Source organism: Chrysemys picta, chromosome 2 (assembly GCF_011386835.1).
Source record: "Chrysemys picta bellii isolate R12L10 chromosome 2, ASM1138683v2, whole genome shotgun sequence".
Lineage (NCBI taxonomy): Eukaryota > Metazoa > Chordata > Testudines > Emydidae > Chrysemys > Chrysemys picta.
Window position 1 is genome coordinate 92,822,956 of NC_088792.1, and position 21,329 is coordinate 92,844,284.

The following is a 21,329-nucleotide window of genomic DNA, read 5'->3' on the forward strand; positions in this document are numbered from 1 at the left end:
GTGGATGATAAGGCGCGAGGTGTTGACAACGGCCATAACTGCAGCGATGATCGCAGCGGGCTCCATACTCGCAATGCTGTTGCGTCCGCGCTGTCAATCACCAGAAAAGTGCGTGAACTGATTGCCCGCTGGCGCTTTCACGGAGGGAGGGCGGGAGGGAGGGTTGAATGACGACAGTTACCCAAAACCACCCTCGACACATTTTTTTGCCCCAGCAGGCATTGGAGGCTCTACCCAGAATTCCAATGGGCAGCAGGGACTGCGGGAATTGTGGGATAGCTACCCACAGTGCACCGCTTCCAATGTCGATGCTTGCCCCATTAGTGTGGGCTCACAAAGTCGAATTAGTGTTCTTAGTGTGGATACACATGTTCGACTTTGTAATATCGGTTCCACAAATTCGATAATCGAACTCCTCTCGTAGTGTAGACATACCCATAGTTACTGAAGTCCTCAAATCATGGTTTAAAGACCTCAAGGTGCAGAGAATCCTCCAGCAAGTGACCCGTGCCCTATGCTGCAGAGGAAGGCGAAAAGCCTCCAGGGCCTCTGCCAATCTTCCCTGGAGGAAAATTCCTTCCTGGCCCCAAATATGGCGATCAGTTAAACCCTGAGCATGTGGGCAAAACTCACCAGCCAGCACCCAGGAAAGAATTCTCTGTAGCAACTCAGATCCCACCCCATCTAACATCCCATCGGGCCTATTTACCTGCTAATAATCAAAGATCAATTAATTGCCAAAATTAGGCTATCCCATCATACCATCCCCTCCATAAACTTATCAAGCTGAGTCTTGAAGCCAGATATGTCTTTTGCCCCCACTACTCCACTTGGAAGGCTGTTCCAGAACTTCACTCCTCTAATGGTTAGAAACCTTCATCTAATTTCAAGTCTAAACTTCCTAGTGTCCAGTTTATATCCATTTGTTCTTGTGTCCACATTGGTACTAAGCTTAAATAATTCCTCTCCCTCCCTGATATTTATCCCTCTGATATTTATAAAGAGCAATCATATCTCCCCTCAGCCTGCTTTTGGTTAGGCTGAACAAGCCAAGGTCTTTCAGTCTCCTTTCATAAGACAGGTTTTCCATTCCTTGGATCATTCTAGTAGCCCTTCTCTGTTTTCTTTCTTAACTAGAAGGAGGAGATTAACTAACAAATCCAGCACAGTCTCCATTCTACAAATGGATTTTCCAACATAAAGAAGTCGAGGGGCCTCAGATATTGCCAGAGTTGCATTGAAACAAGCTTCTCTGTATCCTTCCTCTAGAAGCAATGTTAGAGACTAGGTAATAATATTACGAACGTCAAGAGATAGCTTAGCGAGCCAGTATCTAATAACTGCTTCATTGAGAGATGTTATCCGACTCTCCTGGAAAGCAGCACTCGCAAACTCCTCCATCCTGTTACAGACTCAGTGTACCCTCACTGCATTAACATAGACTAGCTTGCATATTATAGGCTACGGTTCCCCAAGGACCTCTAGAGCCTCTTTGAGCAACACTGACCATCACTTAATGATGGACTTCAGTAGGGGTAGACAGTAAAAGCCATTGATAAATTAATTTCTTATTTTTAGATAATAAACAATGACAACATTCTAATAAAAGTATTGAACTAATACTGTAGAATCTAATATTTCAATACATATGTGATATGGTCTTTTATTGATATTTCAACATTCCATTTTTGTATTGCTCAGCATGCTTAACATATAGTATTAAAAAGTGTTCACTGTATACACATTTGTTTAGAAACTCAGTATGCCACTACCCAGAGCATTTATCTCCTCCATAACTGTATGCTTCCAGTGGAATATTTACACACTCACCTACGTACCCAATATAAATTAGAGTGATCCTATTCTCATTGTTTCTGACTCATCTCTGTTCAGAAGTATACCCACTCTCATTGAAGATGGTAGTTCAGGATCGATATTTTATTTAATTCTTGGCTTCTCTACTGAGACTGAAAACAAAGGTACCAACTGCAATAGTGTATTGTATGGACATCTGCTTACTAAGGACCTGATGCTACAAGATACTGAGCACTTAAGCATGTGCTTAATTTTAAACAGATAAACAGCACCACTCACTTCAATATGGCTACTCATGCTTAAAGTTGACCATGTTTTTCATTGGCTCAGGGACAGAGTGCTTAGCAATGGCACTGACCCTGATTTAGCAAATCACTGAAGCACATGCTTAAGTCTATCTATATTCAGGAAAACCCTTAAGCACATGATTAAAGTTAAGAATGTGCTCACAGGCTTTACTGAAAGTGGGGCCTAAGAATTGGATGCCACTGAATATCTGATAGCTGTTAATTAGATGTTTTATTACTAAGGATACATGCAGGATTAAAAAAATGCAACAGATGTGAAAGATGCTGCATGCCATTACCAGCTCTCTAAGCCATCTTGTCTTCTGAAAAGCAACCAAAAGTGTATTTGAATTACTTCATGCAAATGGTGCAGTGGATTTCACGCTGTTCTTCTCATTTAAATTCATGGACAAAAACCTTTGTTAATGTAGAGTTCAGGTTGTCTAGTAGTGCCTCACATCCTTCCAGAATGCTGAGTTCGGCTACACTTAAGCCTCCGAAAACTAGAAATTGAAGAGTTTAGGTACACACCATCTTTCGCTGCAACCTTAACACTGCCCTCTTACATGATGCCCCATCATTCCAACATGACACATATCAGCACTCTGTCTTTACAGCTGCTCCAGAACACTTGGGGAACTGTACAACTAACACCTTCTCTTTCGTAAGGCAAAACTGGTGTAAGTGAGGTGTAGCAAACAGCAGCTACCTACCTACACCTGGCCTACACTCAAACACTGACTCCACACAAACCACCCCAGACTTGCTAAATGTTACCTTCACCTTTGCCCTGAGGACTCCTACTGAGCCATTGTCTTCACTGATCCCTTACTAAGCCCTGGAGATTATTGCCATGTATGCCATGAGAGTCCTGACAATCCCCATGGTAAGAAGACCCCTGTGCACAGCTATGGTCAAAACCTATATAACTCAGTGCTAAAATGAATCAGACTGGATGATCCCTCATGGCACATGCGCATGCACACACCCCTCTTCCTATCACAGTAATAGTTCTGCCAGGCCTCTCCAACTAATCCTGCCCCCATTCAATATAGTTAAACCGAACAGAGAACGCAGCTGGAGTACACGCAGGTAAGTGCTGGGATTCAAATCTGTGGAGTACAACACAAACAATGGCATGTTCTCTTAGCTGCTGTTTGTGTACTTATGCCACCCCTCTTAGTGAACCATTCCCAGGACTATTGTCAGCTCCAGGGGACAGAGGTAAGGTTGTGTTGTGGGGGTGTCCCTTCACTTTATATTTACATTTGTGTTACTATAACTCTTCATTTCCTGGTTTTTAAGAGAGGAGTGTAGCTGAACTCAATGTTCTAGAAGGACATGAGGCATGATTTGGTAATCTGAACTCCAAGAATTTTTTGTCCATAAATATGGACTTATGAACAGTGATACATATTGGAACCTTGAGAAAAGAACTGTGCAATAATAAAGTAATTAGAGACCCTTCCTAAGGATCTGTGCTACTCGAGCCAAAGTTCTTCCCCTAAAAAAATTTAAAACCCCTTTCCTGCAGGTGGCGAGTACCATGCCTGGTAGTGACTTTGAGCTATTTGCTCATGGAAGGAATTGAATTCATAGACAATGAAGGGGGCTGTGATTCAGTGACTACAGCATGTTGTCTTTACCTACTCTATGACTGACATTAAATATGCTTCTACATGCTTTTCCCCATCCCAACCAACCATAATTGACTCTTTGGTGCACCAGTTTAGCTCATTTTTAATCTAACGCCTGGGGGAAAGACAACAGATGCAGAGGAGCACATGGTTCAAATGGAGATGCCCCTTAGGGATGAATTTATTTATTAAAGGGGGAATGCTACACCCTAATAAAGAGGATAGGAAAAAAGTTGGTAAAATACAGGTACGAGCTAGTGAGAAACAGTTAAAACAGAGTCCTATTTAAATATAACCCATAAGGCAAGCAGCTGAATATTGTCAAAATGTACAAGTAACAAGTGCTTATGTTACAAATGCCAAACGTTTCACTACGAAGATGGGCAAACTAGAGTGCCTGGCATTAAATGAGGATATTGGTATAATATGCATCATGGAAACTTGGTAGAATGAAGATAATCAATGGGGCATGGTAATACCAGGGGTTAAAACATATAAGAATGACAACATATGTTGTGCTGGTGGAGAAGTGACATTATATGTTGAAGAAAGCAGAGTCAAATATGATAATCTTACATGAAACAAGCTACCGTTGAATCTTTATGAAATTCCATGCTTGAATAAACAGAGTATAGCAGTAGGAATATACTATCAACCTCCTGTCCAGGATGGTGACGGGTCAGGGAGATTAGAGAGGCTACAAAAGCAGAAAGCACAATTATAATGGGTGATTTCAACTATCCTCATATTGACTGGGTAAATGTCACCTCAGGGTGTGATGAAGAGAGGAAATTTCTAGACACCATAAATGACTGCTTCTTGGAACACCTTGTCCTGGAACCCAAAAGGGGAAAGGCAATTCTTGATATAGCTCTAAGTGGAGCACAGGATCTGGTCCAAGAGGTGAATATAGCTGAACTGCTCAGTAATAGCGACCATAACATCCTTGTAGAGGGGATAATGCCCAAACCCCACCATGGTAACATTTAACTTTAAAAAGGGGAACTACATGAGAATGAATGTGCTTGTTATGAGCATGGGGTCTATTTCAAAATACCATAATAAAGGCTCAGACTAAATGTATACCTCAAAGCAGAAGAGACAGTAAGAGGACCAAAAGAATGCCGCCATGACTAAATAGTAGAGTAACAGAGACCATTAGAAGCAAAAAAAAAAAAAAAAAAAAAAAAAAGTATGTTTTAAAATTTGGAAGTTAAATCCTAGTGAGGATAAGGTGCACAAACTCAGGAAGGTTAAGTATAAGGCAGGCCAAGAAATAATTTTAGAAGCAACTTGCTAAAAAAAAAAAAAAAAAAAAAAAAACCTTACTGTTAGCATTTGTAAGTATACCAGAAGCAGGAAACCTGCCAAACAGGAAACTGGGCCAATAGACAACCGAAGTGTTAAAGGAGCACTCAAGCCAGAGAAGGCCATTCCAAAGAAGCTAAATTAATTCTTTACATTGGTCTTCAGTGCAGAAGATGTGGGGGAGAAACCCACATCAGAGCTATTCTTTTGGGTGACAAATCTGAAATACTGTCCCACACTGATGTGTCAATAGAAGAGGTTTTAGAACAAAGTGAAAACTAAACAGTAATAAGTCACCAGGACCAGATGGTATTCATCCAAGCGTTCTGAAGGAACTTCAATATGAAATTGCAGAACTACTAACAGTAATATGTAACCTATTGCTGAAACAAGCCTCTGCACCAACCTGTAATGTTGATTTTCAACAACAGCTCCAGAGGCGATCCTGGCAATTACAGGCAAGTGAGCCTAACTTCAGCACTGGGAGCATTAGTTGAAACTATTGTAAAGAATAGAATTAACCGACACATAGATGAACATGATTTGTTGCAGATGAGTCAACACAGCTTTTGCCAAGGGAAGTCATGCCTCACCAATCTATTAGAAATCTTTGAGGAAGTGAACAAGCATGTGGATAAGGGTGATCCACTTGAGATAGTGTACTTGAATTTTCAGAAATCCTTTGACAAGATCTCTCAAAGGCTTTTAAATCATGGGATAAGAGGGAAGGTTCTTTTGTGGATTAGGAACTGGTTAAAAATAGGAAACAAAGGGTAGGAATAAGTGGTCTTTCACAGTGGAGAGTGGTAAACAGCAGGCTCCCTCCAATGATCTGTACTGGGACCTGTGCTGTTCAACACATTCATAAATGATCTGGATAAGAGGAGTGAACAGTGAAGTGGCAAAGTTTGCAGATATCTTCCTTTTTGTACAGCATCACAGTTAACTAGTTTCACTGATACGTCACCACTGTCACAAAGTTGCAAAAAATCTTTTACAAAGTATGTCATGTCAGGTATCAATGGAAAAGTTAGACTGTTAAGTATCATCCTGTTTATATGCATGTAGCATTTTTGTATCTCAAATTATGATTATTTGCTATGTATTTGTATCTGAAACATGTGTTGTGTTCCTCCGTGACACACACACACACACACACACACACACATCTGCATCAACCCTAGCCTGTCTGCATGATGGCCCATTAAGGACAATCAAGTATTCTAGGGAGCATCCTGAAAACTCCTCAACAAGCATGTACTCAATGAATGCCTCATGGCTCAACGAGACATGTGATAAGGAAATATGATCTAAGACTCCATCTTTTACCAGTGACTTTCCATTCTCATGTGACCGTGGATCCCATATTGGCCAGTAACTTTCCATTGCACTTGGGCTGAGCTATAAATTGCAAGCTATGACATCACTGCTTTGTCTTCATTCCTGCTTTTTCATCTCTGGACTGCGATTTTCTAAGGAAGCTTTGAACAAAGGACTGAATGACCCCCAATCTGCTTGGGTGATTTATTACAAGCTAGGAAATTTAACATCACTGCTATTATCCTGCCTGCAAACTCTGAAATCAAGTGTAATGTATATGACTCAACCATTTAATAACTCTTCTTTTTATATTAATAAACCTTTTGTTTTTAGTTACTAAAGGAATTGGCAACAGTGAGATATTTGGTAAGATCTAAAGTATACATATTGACCTGGGGGAGTGGCTGATCCTTTGGGATTAGAAGAACCTTATGTATGATTAATCTGGTTTTCAGTAACTTCTCATCATAAAGACCAGATGTCTGGGTGGTGATAGGGGATGGATTGCTTAAGGAGACTGTATTTTTAGCTTCTTTTTAATCAGTGTAGTGATACAGGAGCTCACTTTTGTTACTGGCTTGGTGAATTCACCAATTCTGGGGTATACCTACACTGTTTTTTTATCAGCTTGTCCTGAATTTGGCATTCTCAAGTGTGACCCACACCAGGAATGGTCTACAATAACTATCTTGAATGTTTTTGTACATCTAAAGCTGACTGCAGAGAGTTACAGGGGCATCTCACCAAACTGGGAGACTGGGCAACAAAATGGCAGATGAAAATCAACTTTGATAGTGCAAAGTGATGCATATTGGAAAAAATAATCCCACCTGCACATATAATGATGGATTCTTAATTAGCTGTTACCACTCAAGAAAAATTTGAGTCACTGTGAATAGTTCTCTGAAAACTTCAGTTCAATGCATAGCAACAATTAAAAAGGCAAACAGAAGGTTAGGAACTATTAGGAAAAGGATAGAAAATATCATATTATAATATAAATCCATGGTGTGTCCACACCTTGAATACTGCATGCAGTTCTTGTTGCCCTATCTCAAAAAGGATAAAGTGGAACTGGAAAAGTTTTAGAGAACGGCATCAAAGATGATCAAGGATATGGAATAGCTTCCATATGAGGAGAGACTAAAAAGATTAGGATTGTTCCATTTAAAACAGATGACTAAGGGGGATATGAGAAAGGTCTATAAAATCATGAATGGTATGGGGGAAAGTGTTATTTACCCTTTCCCACAATACAAAAACAAGGGGTCACCCAATTAAATTAGTAGGCAGCAGATTTAATACAAGAGGAAATATTTTTTCATACAACATGCAATTAAACTGTGGCACTCATTGCCATGTGATGTTATGATGGCCAAAAGTGCAACCAGGTTCAAAAATGAACTAGGTAAGTTCATGGCAGATAGGTCCAGCAATGGCTATTAGCAAAGATGGTCAGGGTTGAAACCTTAAGCCTCTGACTGCCAGATGGGGAAGACTGGAGTGGATCAGTAACTGCCCTGTTCTGTACACTCCTCCTGAAGCTCTGGTATTAGCCACTGTCAGACAGGATACTAGGCTAGATAGAGTACTGGTCTGACCCAACATGGCAGTTCTTTGTCAACCTGGAATAGTCAGCTTGATCCTCAATAACTTTTCCAGTGTTGCTTCCCCCAAGGGCCAGCGGGTGCTGTGCACTAGCTGAGAAATCCCAAGGTGCTGATATCAGTTTGGGGAGGATCAGAACCAGTGTCTGAGCCACAGGTGTGTGTACAAAGACATTAGAAGGATTAGAGGATTGTCACAAGGCTTTCAAAGGGGTTTTTAAGCTAGGGAACCCCTTGCTCAAACAATCCCAAATATCACCTAACCAGCCCTATCCTGGGCCCTTATGAGGCACAGCAATTTTTGAGACAGTCTAGGCAAGCAGGTGGATTTCAGACACTATAACGACTTTTCTATTAAACAGTAGTCAAGTCTCAACTACACTTAACTATAGCAGAGTTACCACTCTCCTATGACGACTGTGGCTTCAATATGAAGTTAGGCTACCTTTCACACATCAGCAGTCATGCCTGAATTTTGCATGCCATCACAGAAGTGCATCAGGGATTAACTGGAGAACACCAGAAGGAGGAAGCTTTGTATAAATAAGGATTATATCAAAACACCCAATATTTTAATGAAAGAAAATGGATATCCACACATTTGCACTTATGTACAATTTTGTGATATATATATAATTTTAAGCTGTTTACAAATAACATTTAATGCTTCAAATATTACATAATGTTGATATTATATTTCTAGCAGAAATAAATATATTGCACTTAAAAAGAAACTTTTCATTAGATGTTGCTTCATAGTTTGTTATGTTCATAACTTTTTTCCATAAAAAGATTTCCCCTCCATCACCCCCTCCCCACCCCTCTCCCCAAACACACACTTTCATTACATGGTGAATGTGCTCACTCAAGGCATTATAAACAACAAATTAAACACAGCAAACAGCAGGACTGTGGTACATTCTGTTAAAGAGGCTACACATCCAGTTTTTACCTTCCCTGTTTTTAAAAAGAAATCTTTACCCATTTCTGAAGGTACAATAAGAAAATAAGAGACTATTTAAAATGTGCCAGAGGTAAAATACAGCAAACTGTATTTCTTGTCCATATACTATGATAAGTTACTTCACAGAGTATTTATTTAGATCACTGCTCAATTTATTTCAAAAGGGAAAATAACGCAATAAAAACTTGTATGCAGTGTTGTTGTAGCCATGTCTCTAATATCCTGGGACTGACAAGGTGGGTGAGGTAATTTCTTTGACTGGACCAACTTCTGTTGGTGAGAGAGACAAGCTTTACACAGAGCTCTTCTTCAGGTCTGGGAAATATATTCAGAGTGTCACAGCTAAATACAAGGCAGAACAGGTTATTTAGCAAAAGTAGTTAATAGGCCGCTTCACCTTGAATGGTCCCTTGAAATGTGTTAACTATTTATACTAAACCGTCTGTTTCACCTTGTATTTAGCTGTGACACTCTGAATATGTTTCCCAGACTTGAAGAAGAGCTCTGTGTAAGCTCGAAAGATTGTCTCTCTCATTTTATAGACCAGAAACCACATTCAGTGACAGTTTACCAGAGAGTCCAAAATGCCACCTCACTGTAGGCAGAAGGTGTAAGTAGCGAAACCACATTTTCTGCTGCAGAAAGGGACAGTAAGGAGTGGTAAGAATGAGGCCTCACCAAATGAACATTCATTTCAATGAGTAAAAGTCACCCTGTGCAGAGAACCAACAGATGGCTCTTGCCACAGAGCCTCTTCAAATAATGAGACATGTGGTGCTTAGGCCTGAATGCTGACTCTTTACACAGGGGTGAATTTCACCCAATTGGTATAAGCTTTCAGTTTAGGACACTTCCCAAAAGATTTTAAAAACATTTTTCATTAATACTTCAGATCTCCCACAATACACACAAAGATCTCGTGGGATCTAAACAAGTCATCAAATCACTTTTTTGTTTTTAAAAACAAGTTGGCTTTTAAAAGTCAAATATTTGCTGAATCTTGAGATGATGTCCCCCCATGGTCCATTGCAGTACAGGAAAAGTTAGTGCCCAATGGCAAGGCTTTTAGAAGCACTTGGCACCTACCGTTGCTCTCAAGGCCTTAAGGGGGTGTGTTTGCTAGGAAATTTTGTCAATTTTTCAGAACTGGTGCTGTTCCACTGGTGCCAACAAAGATGTACGAGCTAGTGCAGACTATGCACAGGCCATGACGCCAGTGACAACCTGCAGTCTGTCTCCACTAGACCTTACCAATAGGTGGGACTGCACCTGAGCTGAAAAATGGCTACAACATTTCCCAGAGTAGAGAAGACTTAACATTTTCCTTGGACCTAGCAAGGGCCCATTTTTATCTGAAATGAAAGAAATCGCTCCTTAGTTTTGCAATTTAACCCATTTCGTCTCTACTGCTTAAGTCAATTCATGTGTTCTGTATCTCACTACAATCAATGGCTCTGAATTTGTACCCAGGACTGTCCTGCAGAGTAGGCAACAGACCAACTAGGGCACTTCTGAAAACTGAACAGCTAAATTTAAGATGTGTTTTATGTCTTACTTCTTTCAGTGTTCCAGAAATAAAAAGGAAATTGGATAAAGGCATCTAAGTCATTTGCCTTAGTCTGGGATTTCTTTGATTGATACAAGATGTGAATATTTCTGGGTAACAGAGTAATTAAAAAAAAATCCAAATCTATTCATAACACGGAGCCAGGCAATAAAACAATGGACTGAAGATAATCTTACCATTCTGTTTGAAAAGCAAATCCAGGCATGTTCATCCAGCCCTCCTTAAAAGAGAAGATCACCTATTCTGCTTAGCCAAGAAAGCTCGGAAAAATGAGGTGTGTTCTATATCAGGCATAAAATGTGAAATACATAGAAATAGAACAGTTTAAATTATATTTGGCATTGCTAAGCCATCTACCAGTGGCAGACATTTTTCCTCAAAGTGCTATCATTGGGATATTGGCAATTCAGGAAGAGATTACTGGAAGAGATTACTGAGCCAGCATCAAAGTAGAACAGGGATTCTTTTTTTAAGCAATCATAAAAAAATTCAATGTTTAAACAGTTAAAATCTGGATTGCATTTCTAATTTTTTTATCTACTTATTCAAATCAATGTAAAGCAGTCTGAAAACTGGTTACTAGTCTCCTCTGACAAGTTCCTACACTGGCATTGTCACTAATGTCACTGTCCAGCTAGCGGGATGCCATTAGTGAGATTGGAAAAGCTTGGTGAAATCTTGTTCCCATTAAAGTCAGTTACAGCTTTGCTACCGACTTTAGTGGGGCAAGGATTTCACCCCCTAAGAACAGTCAAAATTTACACTCAGATGCTGCCTTCTGCTGGAAGGCAAGAAGGAGAGCAAATCACAATAATATAGGGCAGAAATTCCCCATACCTATGTCAATACTGGCATGGGTGCTCCCATTCAGTAACATTGCGCTCCTCTACCACCAACTGAAACCCTTCTACAAGATCCAGGAGACTGGAGACCCCTGGATTAATGCTGCTGGGAGCTCCATGGCCACACTGCATTTGAATCATGTGTTTTCTTTGCCTGCATTGATGGGGAATCCAATGGGTGCAGTGGTTTAAAAGGGATTATGTTGCTGTGGGGAGGAACTAGTCAGACAGCACAAAAGAGGGGTTGACTACTCAGAGACCCTAAGGGCTTTGGAATCAGCCTCCAGTCACTGAGGTTCAAAAGCCTTATCCCCTTCCTGACTGATAGGATGGCAAACCACTCCCTGCCATGGGGAATAGTCCATGAGTTTTGGAGAGAACGTCCCACTCCCATGCATGTTCTCTACGTGAGGAGAGGGCTAGTGCCATATTTTTCCATAGACCTTTCACATTTTATTCCTAGTGAAGAAGCATTTGCCTTTCATTGGCTATTTTAGCATTTGTCTGTTACTATACTTGTACCCTAGGAAGAAATAGAACTTTCTTTGAAACTTTTTCATACTCCATTAGCATCATAGCAAAAATTTCACATGGAAAATATTGGTGCTATTAGGACGGACTCATAAAAATGGCTAAAGAGGTCAAAGAATTTATTGCTTAGACTTCGCTTTATAGAGGAACAGCAGGTCAGCGTGAGAAGATTGGTCTCAAATTATAAAGGTTCCATCAGCCTACCTGTTTCAAATTTACTTCTTGAGTCAACTGAAACAGAGAGCCACTGTACTTGCTTGAGCATTTTCTGGTACGTGCACACACAGAAGAGTTTTAAAGTAACTGGGCTGAATTCTTCACACAGTAACACTGCATGCAACACCAGATAAGTTACTGAAGTTGCACAGGATGTATACGAGGTCACAATTTTCCTCAGATTTTGCCATTAGCTAGCATAGGATTAGCACCTAGTTAAAAAGGAATGACACATTTATGTTACGTAAGCCAAACAATTGAAAGGGGAGGGAAAACTGTCAGTTGTCCCACCAAATCTGCACTGAACATTTTTAAAATGTGGCATTATCTATATATTTGAGGAGTTAACTAACTTTTGCAGCATATGTATCTGTTCCACCAATATTCTCAGATTTCCCCAAAAGTAGGGTTCTTCATATCAAAACAGGGCATGATTAGCCAAAAGTGGGTCTTCAGTACAAATAACTTGCAGCTAAGTCTGACAGCCGAGAGCAAACTCCAGTATGTAGGTACAGCTGGCCAAATTCAACATCTATTTACTGCCCATGCAAGCAGACAGAAGGCTTGGCCCAATATATTGATTTGTGACATTTCCCAGAGGACCTCTGAGTCCAGAAATCATGAATGGATTATCATGTTCACCCATTCAAAAAAAATAAAATAAATAAATAAAAAAATAAAAAAAAACACAAAAACTCATTTGCCTCAGATAATTTTACACCAGTCTTTGCAGCATTCCCTATGCAAAGTTGGGTGAAGGCAAAATAAAACTTCAATTACTGAGGTAATGGTACCTATTTGTTCAAGGGAAAAATTGGCAAGATTTTAAAGGCAACCAGCTGTTCTTGATTTATCAGTACAGGTCTCATCTGTCAGACAAATATCATCCTTTGTTTTACTCAGCTGCAACGGAACATAGCGTAAGAATTAGGCAAAGTGTGAGATGCTGTTACAGCATTTTGTGGCAGGACAGCAAGAGGCAAGTCAGTGGGCGACAGCCAAGAGACTGTCATGTGACATGCCTTTCCATTCACCCAGATGTATGGCATATAGCATAAAATGCTGCGATCTCTATTGCATATAGTGTTGTAACACACATTGGTCAGGTATAAAACAGAATAATGCGACGAAGACTGGCCTTCCACTCTAAGCCTTACTTCTGATCAGCCCCTACAGCCCCTTGTAAGTTCTCCTTATAGAACTCGTGACTAGGGTGTAAGAACTGGGGTCAATAAGCATATGGTATTTCTTACCTATATACAGAAACTATACATTGGCTGAGCTGATTGGACCCTGCTCTTTCATCTGAATGTTGTTTATTCTTCACAGATGTTGAAATTCACCCTGTACAGAGAGCCAGCACAAGACATCAACACCTCTTAAGACTTCAGTGGTGCACAGGCCTCAAGTTGGATCTCTGCACAGGAGCAAATCTGACCCATTATTTTAATTACATTATTATATTACAGAAAAAAATAACTAGAAAGTCTGGATTGCAGCCAGAATCAGACCTATTGTTTACACAACCATGTTTAATTAGAAACCTATTAAAAGATAGATATGAGTAAAATATTGTGGGCCAAATTACATGCTGATTTATACCCCCAGGCCATTCCACTGATCAAACTGTGACATATATAAACACAGAATTTGGCTCTGGTCTGCCTGGCAGGACAGCATAGCTGGCAACATTACTCATCACCATGAAAATCAGAGGAGAAGCTAGTAAATTCTTATGTGCTGGTCATGCACCAGGATCCACTGACATTTGCAAGTTGGATGGGCAGACCTTTATAGTAAAAGAATTTGGCTCTGTTTCTTTATCTCATACAAGTGCACATCTGGAGAGAGGGGTCCTTTAGTATCAGTGGCAGATAAATGATTCAGGGTGAAGATTTGAGATCTTTCATTTTCAGATTAAAAGTAACAGATCCTTCAGAATAAATTTTTCCTTCCATCACTCCTGACAGATGCTTAAATTGCGCCCTTCTGGGATATGTGAGGAGCTCATTTTTAGACAAAGCACAGAATATAACATTTTATATAGTTCTCAAACAGTCTTTTTTTTCTGAACTGATAACTTCGTGAACTCAAAGAAAATAAAGAATTCAAGACTTATTTTGTGATCATATTTTCTTGGTATTTCCCCTTTAGAACTAAGAAATGGTTCTTATTGAAGATAAGCCAGAAGGACAATCTTTCCCCCTCCTTTTCTCCCAGCAAACTAATGCTGAGATAGCCTAAACATGCTCAAAGCTCTAGCAATAAATCTTCCCATATTGGTCTCAGAAGGAAGGATGGAGTCAAGTAAGAGTATTGCCTCTTTCAGGATTCTTTTAGCATGTGGAAAAAACTATACACAATTAATTTGTACATTGCTGCATAAACGCACCTTCTTACTCCGCTAGGCATAATGCACCTTCGGATCAACCTGCACTTGGCTAAAAGTCCTGTGAACTTTTGGCTGTAGCACACAGATCCTTTTGCAACTCCAAGCTTCATTCTCTCTTGCTGTGACCCCTTGATGGAGGAATCTGTATCCACAATGCATTATGTTAGCTGGTCTGTTATGAGTTCAGCTCTTTCTCCATAGGTCTTTTGGGAAGGTCCCCTGTATTTTCATACCAAATTTGCACATTTAAAAATCTTGATTTCCCTTGTCTTATGTCAGTCATACAAATGGTGTCATCACTGCAGAGGAATGACGCAGTCCTTGAATAGCTGCATAAGGCCCCTGCTGAAAGTAATGGTGGTATCTGGGCATGTGGAATGATGGGAATGTTGGGCCACTACCTTGCATTGAGCTGGCTATGGCAGAAGGTGTAAGAGGCATTCCCAGGCGGCTGTATGGAGGCAGAGATCCTTGGATTGGATGAGGGATGGGTGTAGCTATGGATGCAGTGCTGGTACCAAGGGCAGTCAAGGACTGTGGGTGCTGAAATCCAGGAAAACTGGTTGAAGAGGATACCCAGGAGCTGAGGGATAAGTTATCGGATGTTGTAAAAGCTGATCCTGAAAGAAAATAAAAGGCTGAAGCCTAAGGTAGCTAAAATAGCAAAAAGATATAAAAAGGAAAGGGAATCTTTCACAGCAAAGTTGATATGGAAGACATTCCACAGATTGACTGTGCACTTCATTGCCAGGGGATGTTGTGAAGGCCAAAACTATAATTGGGTTAACAAAAGAATTAGATAAGTTCATGGAGGATAGCAGGAGTGCTGGAACAATTTTTATAGTGGGGGTGCTGAGAGCCATTGAACCAAACTGTAAACCCTGAATATGATGGAAACCACTTCAAGCCAGAGGGTGCGGTAGCACCCCCAGCATCTCTAGTTCTAGCATTTAAGGAGGATAGGTCCATCAATGGCTATAAGCCAAAATGGTCAGGGATGCAGCCCAATGCTCTGGGTGTCCCTCAGGCTCTGACTGCCAGATGTTAAGACTGGACATCAGAGGATGGATCACTTGATAATTGCCCTGTTCTGTTCATTCACTCTGAAGCACCTGGAATTGGCTGCTGTCCGAAGACAAGATATTAGACTGGATGGACCACTGATCTGACTCAGTATGGCCATTCTTATGTTAAGAGGGGATGCCATTAGAAATTAAATACTCTAAAAGAATTCCCTAACTTTTTAGGTTATTATTCCAGGATTGCTCCCTTTTATACCTATACCTTAGATGAAGTTTCATTTTAAGAAACTGGTTGAAGTTGTTTGGAGAGCAAAATCAGCATTGCTCATTTATTTTACATAGCACCTCAAGGAATACACCACTTTAAAATAGATTTTATTCTGCAGTTTGTCAGTCTGTAGATGGATATAAAAATGCCATCCACAGTTAATACTGGTGCCAAAAACTGAAACATCTGGCTAGCAGAGGTAAAGTCTCATTTCAGTGCAGCACTGTGTTAAGAAACATGCTCCTAACATTTTATATCAGCTGGTCACCAGGGCTGGGTAAAATTTTCCAAAATTTGAGTTTGATAAAAATTTCATCAAAAATTGATTTTAAAAAGGATTTTTTCCCAGTGAAATTTTGTCAAAATTGGGGGGGAGGAGATTGGGGTCAGGGAAGAAAATAAAACATTTGCAAAAAGATCCTATTTTTGTAATCAGTTTTCAGCAAGCTCTAGTGGTCAGATAGTAACCATAAGTGGTAGGATCGACAGACTTGCCTGGCTACTGAAATCTCTCAAAATATATTGGAATATTGGATGCAGTTCTATTAAACATGTGCTCTAAGGAAGAATTTTCTAACCTAATAAGGGTTTATTATTTGTTAACTTCCAAAAATTGCTGTTTTCTGAAACCTCACACCCTATAGCATTTCTTTGCTATTCCTCTCCTTTGAGGATTTCAGAATTAGAAAAAAGACGGTTAAATTACATATGAAAAAAAATGTTTTAATTAGCCCACTTGACAGCAATCTTTTTGGCATGCCTGTGGATAATTTGCTTTGAGAACTACACTAAGGCCATGTCTACACTACAGACACTATAGCAGCATAGCTACAAAGCCATAGATATGCCTCTATAACAATGTCATGTAGACGAGGACTACAACTATAGAAGAGGTTTTTCACTTTTGAAAGCCAATCACTCTCAAAGTCTGATGCAAACTGTGCACTCGGTCACGGTTATTCATACACATCTGATTAGGCAGCTCTAAAACCCAGAGAGATGACAAACACTCAATAATAATCATAAAAATTAATATTTTTGATTTCTTTGTTCATGTCCTTTTTGTGTTTGCTTTTCTGTCTAAATCCTGTCCTTTTGAAATCAATGGTGAGACTCACATTGGCTTTAATGAGGCCAGAATTTCACCCTAACTCAGCATTCTGGGAAATAAGTTCACTGACAAAAATGTTTGGCAATGCACAATCTTAAGCCAATATTGCAGAATATTCATGGGGAAAGAATTTTAAGTTTCCAATAGGTGGCATTTGCTTCAGAAATCTGACTGGAAGAGATATGCTTAGCCAGTCATGAAAGAGAAATAATATGAAAACACATATATGACAAAGAAAAACAGTTTGAATGATATACTGACTATTCAGAACAAACTGCTCACGAGCAACATGTAGGCAAACAATTTTTTGCAGAAGAATTTCAAACAACAAATACATTTTGTGACACTCTGCACCCCATACTCACCACTGTCATATAATTATGATACGTTTTGTACAAAGTATGCCTTTTGAGGTATCATTCTAAAAGTCTTGTTCTGTTAAAGATTTAATACCCTGTTGGATGGTAAGTGCTATCATTGTATGTGGAGTTATGAAGTTTGGCTATGTATGTGCTACTGAAACTTGTTGTGAGGCTGAGAATGCCCACAAGCAGCCTTTCAGGTACAACAGTAAAAAGGCCAAACAATATTAATGGCTTATTGAGGAAATACACACAAACACAAGGTTTACCCCAGGAACTACGTACAACCGAAACCTCTCCGAGACAGCACTACACAATGGGAAGTTTGACCCAGGTAACAGTAAAAGAGCTTCCCAGCAAGTTGGAAGAAGATATAAGGTGGGAGTGACATGACTGGACCTCACTCCACACACAAAAGAATACCTGGAAACACCTGAGGAAAAAAGACTGAATGGGGAGAAGTGCTGGTCCCAGGCTAAAGAGATTTCTAGCCTGTATATGGAAACTTGGTGGACTGCTTGTATCATCAGTCAGGGTGAGATATTGCTAATTCAGATCCGATCTATCTAGTATATTAGGCTCAGTTTGTGTTTTTGTTTATTTGCTAGGTAATCTGCTTTGATCTGTTTACTATTACTTCTAATCACTTAATCTTTCTGTAGTTAATATACTTGTTTTATGTTTTATCTTAACCAGTGAATTTTTGAGTGAAGTGTTTGGGAATCCTAGCTCTGTAAACAAAGGCTGTTGCATATCTTCCCCACATCGAGGAGGGGGAGCGAATTAATTAATGAGCTTGCATCATACAGATCCCTGTGCAGTGCAAGACGGTATAATTCTGGGTTTATACTCCAGTAGGGATGCAAGTCTGGGGAGCTGGGAGCCTCCTGTTTGTCCATGAGTGGCTTAGGTAAAGCATTCAGGTAACTCAGCTGGGTGTGGCCCCACTTGCTATCATGTTGGGTGATAACAGGGCCTGGAGAGAGTGGCTGAGTCACCAGCAAAGCAGTGTGAGAGAGGCCAGCCCAGCTGAATTGTTAGGGGGCACAGCAGTTCCAACAGCTCCCAGACTGCACCCTGGGGGACACAACTGCTCACACATTTGAAAAAATAAAATAAAATCAGTCTGATCACGGACAAATCCTCAAAAGCAGAAAAAAAGCAAAATTCATTGGATAAATTATTCATGATAAATGCTTCCTCTGCTTAACTAGACAGGAAAAGCAGTCCAGTAAAAGTGAATTGCTCTAGAATGAAAGATATGTCAAATCCATAACAGAGGTGGACTTGATCCAAATTCCGAACCAAATCCGAACATCCCTGAACATGGGGGAAGTTTGGATCTAGACCCAAACTGCAAAGATAGCTTCTCTCTACAATAGACCAAAACAAAATCTTATATAAACCCTGAATCTGAATATCTCTGAGTTGTGTGGAAGTTTATATCCAAATCTGGATTAGTATCTGAATTTTACACTTGGCCCTATCTCTACTAGTAACCCTGAGCTGTGTCATGTATGAGTTTGTGTACACGTGCATATATGTATATGTGCACACATAGGTACACATACAGTATATTTTTAACTGTAGAGGGTTATGTTTTGTGTACCAATATGTATACCTCCTATTTGTTAATAGCTTTGGTAACCAGACTTCATGTTACCATGAACTTGACATTTTGTGTTCTGGAAACAGTGACGGCTTCTCTGGGATTCTCAGAAACTACTGGCCTTTGTGATCACATTTTCAGATTTGATTATTGTATTATATGGGATATACCAATCTCATAGAACTGGAAGGGACCTTGAAAGGTCATTCAGTCCAGTCCAGTCCAGTCCCCTGCCTTTGCAGCAGGACCAAGTACTGTCCCAGACCGATTTATTTTTGCCCCAGATCCCCAAATGGCCCCCTCAAGGACTGAACTCACAACCCTGGGTTTAGCAAGCCAATGCTCAAACCACTGAGCTATTCCTCCCCCAAGACTGCCTAAACAAAATGATCAAACCAATTTGGGGTGAGGAGAGGACCCCTGAAAACCATTGCCTGTTGCAAGAATTAAACCCAAAATAAACTTTTGGAGATCCTGAAATAGTTTGCAGATGAAGCAGGTCATGAAGTCACCAGGCAGGGAATAACACATGAAGGACAGTAAGGGATACCCATAGCACTACAGGTCTATTTTAACTAGCATAGTGACTGCAGATGTAACTTGTCCAGCAAGCATCCATTTGGAAGGCAACTCGGGGTAGCAATTGGTTTTGCAATTGGTAAAACAAGCAAAACTAAGTCATTTGGGAGTGAAATGACAGGAAGGACTGGGGCTTTAGTCAGTCAGATTATTACAAGTTCAAGGCCAATTCTCCAGCCTGCATATTCCTTGGCACTGCTCAGGCAATGCAGCATAGCCATATTCTGGCTGGAGATGGCCAGCAGAGAGTTGTTCTTGGGTAAAGGAACGTTCCCTGGCATCAAGCTGGTGAAAGCAGCATAGCTCTCTCCTGCACCAACCACCTCCTAACTCACCACCAGTGTACAAAGCATGCCAAAGATGGGCTGGGGGCTAAACTCCACTGGTGTAGGATCAGTTTGGGGCCTTATCTCAGTGGCATAAGTTAAAGCAACACTGCAGAGCTGGGCAGCACTGGTTGTGGCCCCCTTCTCTCCGGCACTGCGAAGAGTTGAGATGCAGTGGAGAATTTAGCCCTTAGTGTGTTCTCTTCAATGTATTTTCCTACCTCTGCTTTGTGTTGCCTGGCTCTCATCTCCCAGAACATCATCTTCTCCTCCATAGGTTCTGATGGGGGAGCGTGCATAGGAATGCTTTTGAATAAGGCTCTCCACACTCTCTCTATGGAAGAAAGCAATATTGTACATCAGTAGCATCCTAAGCATTACCTCCTCTGTTTAGTGTATAAACCCCGTAACCCATTCTATGCTGTAACTAAGCCAGATGTGTCTGATGCGTATGGATGACATCAGTTCAGACACTATAGCTGAATGAATAATTAAATTAAGGGAGAAAATGATGAACAGATTGTCTGTGCTCATGAAGTGCGCACCAACAGATCATATTTTTCTCAAAATCATTAAAACAAGATGTTTCATGCATTTCAGTTACTCTGTGGCTTGTGTTAAAAATCCCAAATGCAATCAATATTGTTTACTCATTGTTGGCCACATCTTACATTGTATTGTGTCTGGTCCTGGAATGAATGAGAGCAAATTTACCACCAAGTTTCTCGTGTATGTTTTCACAGACAGTCAATATAAAACCAGCCTCAGCAAGTATTTGAAGATGCAAGCTTAAAATTCACATTCTGTGAACATTTGTGCTAGTAAAACTAGGTCTGGGTCAGGAGTGATGGTCACAATCCAATTCACAATGAACAAGTGTCCACTTCACAAATACTACCATCACAGCTGGCACTCCCCCATTCTTGCACAGATTATCAGCAAGATCAGGGCATAGGCATGGACACAGCTCACCCACAAGGACAGTCCTCACAGTCAGGGTGTAGGCATTTTACAATACAGTACGGGAAATCTGCTGTGCTCCTTCTCATGTGGTACATATTCTGTGGACTAGCAGAGGTCTGGTAGGCCTAGACCTCTCAGCCTGACACCTTGAACAAGCACTGAATTCACACAAATAGAAGAAAGTCATAGCTACATGATGAGTAAGCTAATTTATGGAGAGGACCAAATTAATCCCTGGTATATTTCCATTTAAATCAGTGACATTACACCAAGAATGAATCAAATACATTTCCAGTGTGACTTTATATTCTTGTTCTCATCCAGGAAATCCAGTCTATAAAGGATTGGGGCCTATCTTACAGCACTTTCATCCTACCAAACCAGGTTTTGCTCTTGCTGAGCCAGCTCACTCCCTGGGGTAATTCTGGCTGAGCTCTCTTACAGAATCCAGGCAAGCACTTTCCAGCTGAGGTAGATGTTTTTAGTTTAAGGCTTCTTAACAAAAACAAATCCAAACTTTACAGACTCCTCCCTCAAAGCCTGTGCAGGCCAAGTAGTCCCTTCCCCAATTCTGCCCCTCACACCAGCAATGCATAATTTCCT

General features: G+C 40.4%; 1 protein-coding gene across 8 annotated transcripts in view; it reads right to left on the reverse strand.

Annotated features, from left to right (window-relative positions):
- The window catches only part of TBX20 (T-box transcription factor 20), a 188,712-nt gene that overhangs the window by 129,040 nt on the left and 38,343 nt on the right, over positions 1-21,329 (reverse strand). For 7 of the 8 annotated variants that reach the window (XM_065583768.1, XM_065583765.1, XM_065583767.1 and 4 more), the window contains one exon: positions 19,985-20,097. In XM_065583768.1, the coding sequence (XP_065439840.1) occupies positions 19,985-20,097 (113 nt within the window). Of the gene's footprint in view, positions 1-8,527; positions 15,107-19,984; positions 20,098-21,329 lie in introns of those variants that run through there. The other variant, XM_065583771.1, reaches the window with a different exon arrangement.